Source organism: Anabrus simplex, chromosome 2 (assembly GCF_040414725.1).
Source record: "Anabrus simplex isolate iqAnaSimp1 chromosome 2, ASM4041472v1, whole genome shotgun sequence".
Taxonomy (NCBI): domain Eukaryota; kingdom Metazoa; phylum Arthropoda; class Insecta; order Orthoptera; family Tettigoniidae; genus Anabrus; species Anabrus simplex.
Genome location: NC_090266.1, coordinates 647513399 through 647526314, shown reverse-complemented (window position 1 = coordinate 647526314; position 12916 = coordinate 647513399). Strand labels below are relative to the sequence as shown.

The 12916-nt window shown below is 36.6% G+C and overlaps 1 protein-coding gene across 3 annotated transcripts in view; it reads left to right on the top strand.

Annotated features, from left to right (window-relative positions):
* Positions 1-12916, top strand: part of LOC136864309 (serine/threonine-protein kinase 16) — a 113759-nt gene that overhangs the window by 89226 nt on the left and 11617 nt on the right. For 2 of the 3 annotated variants that reach the window (XM_067141119.2, XM_067141121.2), the window contains 2 exons: positions 2957-3111; positions 11005-11139. In XM_067141119.2, coding sequence (XP_066997220.2) covers positions 2957-3111; positions 11005-11139 — 290 coding nt within the window. The remainder of the gene's footprint in view (positions 1-2956; positions 3112-11004; positions 11140-12916) is intronic. The other variant, XM_067141120.2, reaches the window with a different exon arrangement.

Sequence of the window (12916 nt, the reverse complement as noted above, 5' to 3'; positions counted from 1 at the left end):
GCTACATTACATAAATATTTCAACTGTTTGGAACGTTCATCCAAGAACAACTACAATTACATCAGACCGTAACCCAGAAAAAAAAACATGGCGGACTTCGGTGGGCGACATGAGAGGTTAAGGGGAAGATAATCTATGTTTATTCTGAGTCACCTGAAGAAAACATCGCAAGTCAGTCATGAAATGCAACTCATTAACTCAAAATATGAATAATTATGCACCAAAAGCAATGTTATCACGTACTTCTAATTGTAATTTCAGTGGGAAAGTAACGAAGGAAGAATTATTTTGTCAATGTCAGGTTGAAACACACACACACTGAATATTTCACGTATGAAACTCCAGAATGCAAATAAGATAAATAGATGTTAACATGTAACATCATTTACCACAGCCCATTTCGTAAAACATGCAAAACTGAGCTCGATAGCTGCAGTCGCGTAAGTGCGGCAAGTGTCCAGTATTCGGGAGATAGTAGGTTCGAATCCCACTGTCGGCAGCCCTGAAAATGGTTTTCCGTGGTTTCCCATTTTTACACCAGGCAAATGCTGGGGCTGTACCTTAATTAAGGCCACAGCCGCTTCCCTCCCAGTCCTAGCCCTTTCCTGTCCCATCATCGCCATAAGACATATCTGTGTCGGTGCGACATTAAGCCAATAGCAATTTAAAAAATGCAAACAAATACATTTCTTGAACAAAATTTCATCTCTCCACAATCCACTTGAATTGTTGAGTAGGCGCAGTGGTATTACATATCACAAATTGTGTACGATACTGTTGGACAGGTAAAGCACTTTAAAACTCATCGGAATTGATGGTACATCAACCTGTTGTAATTTATATAAAAAAGAAGGTAATCATCATTTCAACTCGTGAGAAATGGGGTTGCATTTTGTTTACGTACCTCATTGTAAAACACAGAAAATTATTCAATTACATCATTCTTGTACCTGTTTAAAATTACCTTCATATCTCAGTCGTAACTCTGAGTCACGATTTTTCGGATCTTTCCAGTACTGATTTAATTTTGTTGTTAGGTGCGTTAGCCGATTGGGGAAAATGCTTGGATAGGCATCATTAGGTAACTTGAGAAGTTTGCATGGCACCCGAACTGGATCACTAGGAATATGGCTATATCTCCCTAATAATAAATTTCATATCAAAATTATTAATGCACACAACACTAGTATCACTTGGTTCGATGTTTTCCCTATGAATGCACCTAACCAATTTACCTTAATACTAGGTCTTTCGGAAATCTGAACACTGAAGGTTTTGCTCTGCCCCTATAATTGGATTTACATCCAGGCACACAGCATGTACGACCCATCTGATTTAAACTATAAACATACTGCACAGGTAAGTGAAAATATAAAGAAAGTTTCTGAGAAGACCATAGAAGAACATTAAGACAAATAACCTTATCACAACTGGAATTGTTCAAATGCATATGCTTTTTAACAACAAACAGCTTTTTACAGCTCTGAAAGAGGCTCTGTAGCCTTTTTAAGGTTACAAATAAGTATAATTTTCAATTAATAAAATTGAAATTTCCGTAAATATTCGGTAACATGACATGTACAAATCAAAACAAACATAATGCTAGCACTCCAGTTGCCACCATTGTGGGATGTTTCGATAGGTCTGTTAAGGTCTGAGGTATTGTAGTTGGTCTTGGTTCATGTTTAGAAAGAGGTGATTTAAAAGCTCGATATACTGCACTATAATAAGCTGCTTTCTTCTGCCCGGCTGGATGCATATAGCTACATTTAATTGTGACAGGTGAATGTGTCGATTTCCTGTATACTTTATAGAATGAATTCTCTTGGTCACTCATAGTAGTGACATCAAAAAAGTTTATGGAATTATTTACCCCGTCCTCAACAGTGAACTTGATGCTTTTATGGAATGAATTAAGATATTGGAGAATATCGTGGCTATTGTTTTACTTCTGGTCATTGACGATAAACATGTCATCAGTATATCTGTCATATCTCTAGGCCCTGCACTTGTCCATAACTTGAGTATTTTCCAAAAAATCTAGAAAAATGTCGTCTAAAATCCCAGAGCTCCAATCGGAAGGCCCATTTGATGATAAATTTTGCGGTTAAATGTAAAGTAATCTAAAATGTTGATGAAATTTTCTATTTCTAGATTGCGTAAATGATTTTGGGCCAAAAGATTGTCTCTGATAATCTTGATAGTTTCTTTAACCGGAATGTTTGAGTACAAGTCCTTAATGTCGTAAGAACACATGACATGAAACTGTGACAATTTAAATGGTTCAGTTTCTCACAGAAATCTACTGAGTTTCTTATGGATGCTTTCCTATGGAAATTGTAGTGTTGTTTTAAGAAATTATGTATGTATTTAGAGATCTTATAAGTAGGACTGTTTTGGAAGTTAATGATCGGTCTAATGCAATTTCGGGAATACTTGGGCTGTCGGTAGACTGGGGTTCATGTTGAACTTTTGTTTCTCTTGTTCAGTGAAAATGAAAGATGAGTTTTTCAGGAGTGTTTTTAATTTCTTTTGAATCTGCCTTGTAAGATCCTTATTTACTACAGTGTATGAACTTAGAACTGTGAATGATCCTTCATAAAATGCTATTGAAATGAAGTTTGGTAACATTAAGATGACATTTGCATTAGAGAAGTAACTATCAAGTTGAGAATGAATAGGTTTGATGAACTTATACATTTGGACTGGTGCCAGTGGTGGGATCATGTGAAGAGAATGGAGAGGAATAGATTAGCTTGAATAGTGGACTGGGAAAACTTAGGGAAACTTGAGTTTTGAATGGTTTCAAGGTAAAAGATGTAAAAGCAGAAGAGACCACAACACTAGATGCCAATAGAGGGGGTTGAAGGCTTATGGACTGAATGCTAAAAGGCATAGCATCTGTAATGTGTGTGTTAGTTTGTTTAGTACCGCTATATCGTTGACATTCTTTCAGGTTCAGTTGCTGTTGCACGAGTGAAGATTTGTGGAAGTTCTGAGGCCCAACAGTTACAAGATATGGCTAGTGAAAGGTGTTCTATGCCATATAGAGCTCCAGAACTTTTTAATGTGGAGAGCTATTGTATGATAGATGAAAGAACTGATATCTGGGTGAGTATAATGTGTAAACTTGCAATTATGGAAATGAGATTCTTTTTTATTACCACTTCAGTTGCATTGGAGCTCTCTGTCCAGTTACTCTGTTTTAATTCCCAATTCTGTCACAGATTTAAGATAGATTTGGGTGGCTGGCTTGATTTGCAGTCACATGGAAACTGTTTGGGTTGGACCGGACAGATTTCTGTGAAACTTCAATGAATGATGAATTAACATATCCTAATTTAACTCTTTCCCGTGGGTTGCGTAGTAAAGCGTACTGGAATCACACATTGTCTCTCGCGAGTTGCGTAGTAAAGCGTACCCTATTTTCAAACAGACTTCCTCTGCCATCTGTCTGCTAAACATATAACTTCTTTGAGACAGTGAATTCCCTACTCTTTCTAGATAAAAATGGCATGCACGAAATCCTAAAATAAAGTGTTCCTTTATAAGTTTCTTACATAGAACAGACAGCTTACTGAATGTAAACACATTGCAGCAACATGGCTGCACATAACCAGTTGAGTGTAGAGGATATTTGTTACAAATTAAATTAATTTGTTGAGGAATGCAATGGTAGTGAGTTTGAAGTTGTAGGTATGATAATAAAATTGGTGTGGGAAGCAGTTGGGACAGAAGATGAATCTGAGGGAATTCGAAATACGCCACAGGACAGGAAATATTCATTCAGGTACCGTCTCTTTTTAAAATATTAGGCCTACTTGTACAAAACATAATTATCAGTTTTAATCCTCCAGTTAATTTTGTTTTGGACTGTAGGCCTCTACATAATTAAATAATATTCCAGCTAATGTCAATTTATCTTCTAATCCCATTCAGTAAAAAATAGTTTATAACTAGCTGGTGTACCCGTGCTTTGCTACGGAATTCTCAGAAAGACTCTTTGTGGTTTCACAACTGAAGTCAGTATAGATCTTTACAATGACATCAATAGGAATGTAGCAATGAAAAGCAATGTTATCATATAAAATACTGAATCAGATGAGAAACTACACATTTTGTCACTTTTAATGAACAATACTATGCTGCCAATCTAAAAGTCCAAAGTTCCAATGCTGGAATGACCAGGAAGCAAACAGGCGCGAACACTCCTCTGTCATTATTCCGTTAAATATGCACACTGCTCATTCTAATCAGTGCCTTAAAATAGGGATTGAATAGCTGGAATGCTCTGATGAGTCAGCGTGTTACATACCAGTAGTATCAGAAAATTTATGTACCAGAGGAAAGGAATAGCAAGCTAAAGAAGAGAGATCTAACTCCTCGGCTACTTCCGCCAATATTCAGGCAGACTGTTATACTCGGTACGCAGCAGTAATCCCATCTATCCGAGAAGAGTGGCACCAGAAGACACAAAGCACATCACAACAAACAATGATCAATGTAATGTTATTGTTGATCAATTTTATGAGTTTCCTATATTGTAGACCTTCCCATTTAGTTTTCTTCGGACTCTGTTATATTAGGGCATATTATATAATTATTTATAGACTATAGTTCCTTATTTCCCGACTTTGCATACCGATTTTCATTAAAATCTGTTTACCCATTTTATACATATACATTTTATACATATAGATTTGTATATCCGAGAGGCAGTATGATTTGCTATCTAAATATCTTCATCCATCGAATCCTGGACTTAGCAACAAAAATACAAATTCATGGAATATCTGTGTTATCATAACCAGTACGGTAGAAAATGGATAACACATAAATGATTGGAAATTTAATACTATATAACTTTAGTTATGTATTATTTATCGATAGGACCGTTAATAATGTAAATATTAGAGAATTAAATTTTGGGCCTTCCCCTAAACCACCATTTCACTCAGTGTGAATAAAATTATTTATGGCCTAGATTGTAGCTACTTATTCCCCGACTTTACATACTGATTTTCATTAAATTCTCTTCTGGCGTTTTCTCGTGATGCGCGTACGTACATACATACAGACAGAAATGATGGAAAATTAAGAAGTGCATTTCCTTGTTACTGTGGACATGACTGATACAGAAATACAATTATTTTTAAATTCTGAGGAAAGTACGGACAAAACTCTTATTTTATACATATAGATTTGTATGTCCAAGAGGCAGTATGATTTGCTATCTAAATATCTTCATCCGTCGAATCCTGAAAATGAAATAAATTGGGAGATCCAGGGTGAAGTCCTGTGTTCTCTTCATTACAAAGAAAATAAGAGCCTTATCAGGTCGAGCAATTCAGACTGACTTTGAGAAAAAGCAATTTAACATTAACTCGCACCATGTTGGATTCTTTTTGATGCATCATTCCAAACTACATGTAAGTAGGAGATCTGATTGTATCATTTTAGAATAAGTATGGTGTATTTTCCTTTGTTACAAAATTTGAAACCGATATCTTAAGTGGTTTTTACAGAATAAATTATTTAGTGAATGTACTCCACAATTATACCTGACAAGCAAATTATTACTCTAGGTTTCGCCAGACAGTGAGTGAAAGATAGTCTGTGGGAAAGAGTTAATGTAAATACACTGTATTTAATAACATGCACATTGATGGCCCAAGTGTGTCTACCGGCACCTCTGATAGGATGTCGCTCTTCAAGACCGATTATTTTTCATGTGTATATGTGTATGAGTAAAAACTTCACTTGTAATGTTAAAACTACCTTCTAACTAATTAAGAAAAGAATGCATATCAACTCCTAATGTGATTTATAGGTTGATTAAGCTGGCAGTGAACGTGTTAAAGGATCCTAACATTTAGCTCATTGGCCTACTGTGGAAATGTGTGGAAAGTGAGAATTTTACAACAAAAAGCAGAATTTCATGCTCTACAAATCACTGAGCAAGTTGGCTGTGCATTTGTGATCACATTGCTGTGAACTTGCATTCAGAAGATAATGTGTTTGAACGTCACTGTTGGCAGCCCTGAAGATGGTTTTCTATGGTTTCCCATTTTCACAGACAAATGCTGAGGTTGTACCTTAATTAATGCCATTGTCACTTCCTTCCCAGTCCTAGGTCTATCCTACCCCTTCATTGCCATGAGACCATTTGTGTGTTGATGCGACATAAGACCAGTAGCAAAAAAGAGCTCTACACACATACTTTATTAATATGTTCAGCATATGAATACATCAATATATTTCAGTTTCAGTATTTTGTATTGTTCATAATGGAAGTTAAAGTATTACATATATGATATCTTGGTCAGCTATACATAAACATACATGCTATTACTATATTAAACTTTTAGTAGTGCAGAAAAGGAAACTGCCAGAATTCTGTTCAAAATCACTCACTTTGTCACGCTGAGGACAGCCTTGGTAACAACGGCAGGTGTGCAATAATGTTCTGATGTCTTAATTGATCATCCTACCAAGTTTCATTGTAGTCGGTGCCTTGATACACCACATTCTGTTTGACCTAGCCCATAATTTCTCTGGGCTCGAGCGTGGGATTTAATTAAAAATTCCTGCGTGCAGTTTTTATGGGCTTGCTTATAGCTACATGTTTGTGGTACTGTGTAGTAAGGAGTTCTGTTGCTAGATGGCACTTTATAGCAGTTTTCATTATATTTTTTCATGATTCAAGGATGTAGTATACAGGGAAGTGAAAAAATGTAATGTACCTTATGATTGTAATAATAGAGATGAGGTGATAAGGATAAAGGGAAAACCTCTGGAATTTTGTTTGAAATTTATATAGACAACCTTCAAAAGTCCAAAATCCTTAACAAATATCAAAGGCATCATGCTTTGGGTCAGATATGTAGAGTATATTTTTGCTATAATTTATCAATGAATTACAAGAATGTTCTGCAGATTATGATCAAATCAACTCCCTAGACCCCAATATTAAGTTAATTTTGGAAAATGAGACCAACATCTCACTTTATTTTCTTGACATCACAGTGATAAGAAACAATAATAATTTCCCCTTCAAAATTTTCAGGAAACCCACTCAAACCATTAATACCATCCAACAAGATTCTCTTCATCCCAGAGCCCATTAGAGAGCAGTTTAGTCTACAGAGCTCACAATATTGCCCTGCCACATGAGGACTTTATAAAAGAAATTAATGCCATCCATAAAAGTGCATTTGGTAATGGATATAGTAAAGATTTTGTAAATAAAATCATTAACAAAGTCAATTCACTTCTACACTCATTAGGGATGCAAAGAAAAATAAAGACTTTGCTACTTTCTCTTACACCAGCAACAACATTTTCCAAAATACTAATCTTTTCAAGAAACAGAATTTTAATACAGTATTTCTTTTAAAACCAGCACTGGCAGTTGATTATTCTAAAATCATCATCAGTGATAACAAAAGAATTTTTTTTGATTCAGGAATATATGAGCTCAAATGCACACAGTATGATGCTTCATACATTGGGCAGACAGGTATAAGTTTTTTTAATCTGCTCCCAAGAACATGTGAATGCCAAAATACATAATAAATTTTTGGCAATGAACTCTCATATGACTGATTTTAACCCTTCTTTTTCTACAATAAATCAGGATCTCATTATTTTATGTGCAGCTAATATGGGCACTTTGATGAACATATATGACAACATTTTCATCTGTTTGGACCAAAGGTTCACTCCCACTTTCAACCTTAATGAGATAAATGATAAATACAATATAATTTTCAAAGAATTAATAAAAATATATCCTTTTATCCAATGAAACAAAAAGACTGCAACAAACCCAACTGTTTCCTCCTTCCCACAACTCAACCCCGCCCATTATGTTCCCCTCCTCTCTCCTAACAGCTGCTCACTATTCCATCCTAGCAGTCAACAGCTTTCACTCCGCCACACGAACACACACATCAGCACAGCAGGGCCAACAGGGGAGTAAGTGCTTCTTACAGTCATTTCTTTCTCTATTTCTTCCCATTCTACAACTTCCCGTTTTCTTTTTCTTTCTAGACTTCTATAAGCATCCCTTTGACTTTGCTTGATCTTGAGGTTATTTTCTTCGCTGTCTCCGCTCATTACCAATTCATCGCTTTACGAGACAAATTTGTGTCCTCTTTTTTAGTTCTGGTACGTTTACTAACTTTAAATATAATGTAATATTTAACTGCCAAATAAATCATTATGCTTACATGAAATTTTGTATCAGAAGACCTTAAGATTTTTTTTTGTAATGCTATTTGTTCGGGGCGTCGACCCATGTGGATCTCTTGCCCCTACTGGCACCCTATTGTATGAACCTGCATGTAATTGGAATGGTGGTAGTGTGGAATGTTGTATGTGAGGAAAGGAAGATTAAGGACTTCACAAACACCCAGTCCCCAGACCAGGGATATTAAGACCTTAAGATTACTTCAAATGTTTTCTTCAGACTTTTTATCTCGGCCTTATTTTAATGAACATTGTCAATCATTTTATAATACTTAGTTGCTCTGTACAGTTGGATTTGACAGAAAGGACTAAAAATGCCCTACAGTGTTCCTATTATTGTGCTTCTTATGGCAAATTTTTAATTACATCTTTGAACATTGACTGTCTTTTAATTTGTCATCAGCTGAAGATGTCCCTAACGAGGGGACAAAACATGTACCGAAATGTTAAAAAATATTTTTTGAATATCTGTTGTTTTGAAAAGGTGAACTACTACTTCTTTAACCGATATAAAGACAAAATAGTGAAATAGGTGAATAATTGGAAGATACAACTGGTGTTTTTGAAGGCATGTATCTTAAATAAAGGACTGCCGACAGTGAGTACAAGCCGTCAGGGTGGAAGAGCACCTGGAGGTCTGCTCTTCACTGTCATGGTAATATTCTGCACCACCGGGACCTCGAGGCTCCAGAGGAATTGTCTACTGGAAATGCAGTGAGTGGGACCATCTGAGGAAGAATTGCCAGGAGGAGACAGCTCCCCATCCAGGAAAATGTGTAGTGGAACCCAGACTGACAACATTTGAACGTGGGCTTTACACAGCCAGGATGCTCGTGCCGGTATGAAGCTACATGCCGGTACAAATAGAATTCTCAATGGAACGTTGCAGGACAAACAGAAACACTGCAACACAAATGCTGCAGAGCAGAGGTGCCCGTTGAGGCTAGCCCAGGTTCGAACCCCACTGTCGGCAGCCCTGAAGATGGTTTTCCGTGGTTTCCCATTTTCACACCAGGCAAATGTTGGGTCTAGCCCAGTGTGGCCAGGCTGGCCTGATGTAAATGTGGGCAGCTTACATAGCAAGCATACTTCACAAAGAAGTGAGACAGCGAACACACTTTGCAGGGAAGGGAGCAGTGAAGTACGATTGTGACTATGAATCCTGCTGAAGCTGGCAGCTACTTGTTAGTTGTCAAGTGAACTGTTCCCGAACAACACTGCACCCATGAAGCCCATGTTGGAAAATAGGAGGTCGGCACGCCACCGAGCTGTGTGTTTCATTACGATCGTGAATAAAATCTGTGTAGAGTGGAAAACCCAAATGCAAGTGAACCTGTAAATAGTAGTTCAATAAATTTAGTGGATAGTAAAATGTGCTACCTCTCTGAGTTGTTATTTTTAGTTTTAAAGACTCTGATAACCTGCCTCTGTATTTTCTATGAGCATTAATGCTTCATCTATTTGGTTATTTTTAATTGCTAGTCCTGTTCCTGTCTCAATAAATTTTAATATCTTCTCCCTTTTAAAGTAGTCCTGTAAGTCTTTGTCAAGATCCTCTCCATCTATATTGGGTCAATAATCTCTCTTAAAAATTTCTGCCAGATTAAGTGTGTCAGGCTCTAGAGTGCTGGTCATCTGAGCCGCCCAAGTTGGAGGGTTCAATCCTTGCTTAGTCTGGGAGTGTTTGAGGGTGCTCAAATACATCAGTCTCATAGATTTATCAGCACATAAATTTAATAAACAGTATAACGTACTTATTATACTGATTATTATGTCAGTAATAAGTTTACACAAGGTCAACAATTTTGTTCATACTGTATATATGTGTACATGATAACGTAATTTGATTAAATCGGAGGACATTCTTGTGGAACAAAACCTATTATTCTGTTTATTAGTAAAATGTTTACTTTTTCAGGTATGTTATAGTGTTTCTTAAATTTGTATTTTGTGTTTGACAGACTGAAAAACATACAGGTTATAGTAAAAATAGTTAGTGGGACATAAACCCAAGAAATTTTTCTTAAATGTTAATAGGTCATACTATTTTCCTCTTTACTGTACCACTTTCATAATTGATGAGTGTCTGTTCAAAAGGTGTTATTTCTACTTCAGAATTTTTTTTTAGTCTTTCATCCATATGCATTGCAGTAGTTGACTACTATCGAATGCCTTGAGCAATCCAGACCAGACAAATGTAATTCTTTAAAAGTAGTACCATATCCAATGATAGGTGTGTTCCATGTGCCTTTTATTATATGTTTCCTTGCATTTTTTCACAACTTTCTTAGGGTGGAAATAGTGCCTTTTGAACAGACACTCCTCAGTTAGCAGTAAGTTATGAGACTTTCCCCAGGATTCAACAGTTACCCATTTATTGAATGGTATTGCCTCTCATGAACGGATTACTAGATTTACAATATTTCCTCCTGGCATGTACATTATCAGTAATATCAAGTATTAACTGCTGAGCAGAATGACATATCCTGTTTTTATTCATGCATTCACGGCACTGAATGGAGAGGTATAGCAACTCAACCAATGAGCCTGTTGTCATACTGTGATGAAACACGTTTTTTTGAGGAGCCTGAACAATATCAGTTTTGATTAAATGTTACAGTGATGTTAAAAGTTTTGAATTAAATTGGTCCATTGTTCTATTGATGTAAAGGTACCCACAAGCAAATAGCTCACTAGTAGCATGCTGGTAATGTTTGAAAACTGAAGAAATAAATGTGTGTGTATTTTTTCCAGTCCCTGGGATGTATATTGTATGCTATGTGCTACTTCAAGTCTCCATTTGACACTGTATATGAGAGAGGAGACAGTGTTGCTTTAGCAGTCATCAGTGGTATTGTTTCTTTCCCTGAACAATCTCCTTATGATGAGGTAAGCTGTTGTACACAACAGTTTTAAAATGTTCTCATGCATGTATTGGGCTCTATATACAAGGTGTTAGGGGTATATGTGCAGATATTTTGCTAGTCGGTAAAGAAAAATACATCTCAGAATATATGCTATGTACTTTTTACCTTGTCCTATTAGTTTTCCCATAACTGAGCAAAATATTTCAGGACCTAATGTGTTTTGAACGGCCGTTATAGGATACACTGGTTGTCATTCTGTCCTTGTGTAGTGGAGGTACAGTAGCAGAGTATAGGGATTGTTGAACCTCTTTGTTACTGCAGGTAACTCATGTTGTTGTGCTCTTCCCCTTACCGCTTGGCAAGTAGGGGAACCTGACTAACATGCCAGACCACTTGCTTCTTTGAAAACCGGTCTGTGTGAAAAGTACACACAATCCATATCGAAGTATCCCATGTTCCTGCTGAGTGTTATTTTGTACTTGTTTACAGACTGGAAAAAAAGTGTCTCTACAAGAACTGAAAGAATCTAAATACACAGGGTGAGTCAGCTAACATGTTCAGCCATTAAAGGTATCGAAAGTCCTTTTTCATGTTACTAAGGGACTCATTGAACTTGGAGTACTTTTCCAGGGTGCCAGTATCTGCAGAGTAAATGATATTAACATTTATTAATGGAAGTGTACTTTTTTCTTTATCTGTAACATTATAGTCGTGGATATTGAAAATTCAGGAATGTGATTATTTTAAAAACCCAACGAGTGCTTATGAACATTATAGTCATGGAATGGAATGTCTTAAAAAATGCTTTATTCACTAACTGTGGGCTGCCCTGTTCAAGTGAATCGCTGACCAGGTGGCCAAGGCACTCACTGTGTGTGAATCATGAGCTGTTGACACACAGTTCTATCACCTCCTCCTTACAGCTAGGTATTCTCCCTTATGTGCACATAAATGATTTAGAAACCTTTAACGTCATGATACTGTAGTTAACATTTTAATCTTTTCATTCCTGAGTTCTTTTCTGGATGTTTCGACAGTGGTTGAAATAGACTAAAAAGAACGGCTTGTGTCTACAACATTAGCAGTGGTTTTCTCTTGGTTCTTTTACCAGAACTTAACAGTGGTGTGGTAACTGTCCAGAGCTTCATTCACTACAACTCGTCTTTACTATACTCAAAAAAATCAGGCTTATCATGTCTAAAAATTCTAAACTAGAACATCCCTTCATGCTTTCGTTACACTTCTGCACTCATCTTGGAAGACAGAATACAGCTGTCAAAAGGAACGCAAGGCTCATAATTATCATCAAAATACAGTAAAGCGATTTATAAATCAGCTGTAATCTGAATAGAGCATTTCAGATGCTTTCAGCCATTGTCAAAACATCTAGAAAAATCTGGTATGAAACAGGCATAAGGCTGAAAAGAACTTAGGAGTGAAGAATACCTAGCTGTAAGGAGGAGGTGATTGAACTCTGTGTCGACAACTCATGATTCACACGCAGTGAATGCCTTGGCCACCTGGTCAGCGATTCATTTGAACAGGGAAGCCCACGCTTAGTGAATGAAGCATTTTTTAAGACATTCCATTCCTATGAGAAGCACTCATTGGGTTTTGAAAATAATCACATTCCTGAATTTTCAATGTCCATGATTATAATGTTACAGATATAGAAAAAGTACAAATATCAAACCTTGATGAACAACAAAAATACAGCATACGTCAGAGTGAACTCGGAAGTGGAGGAGAACGCATTGTTTGAAAGTACTTAACTCTTGTTTTGGACAGTGGGAGACATG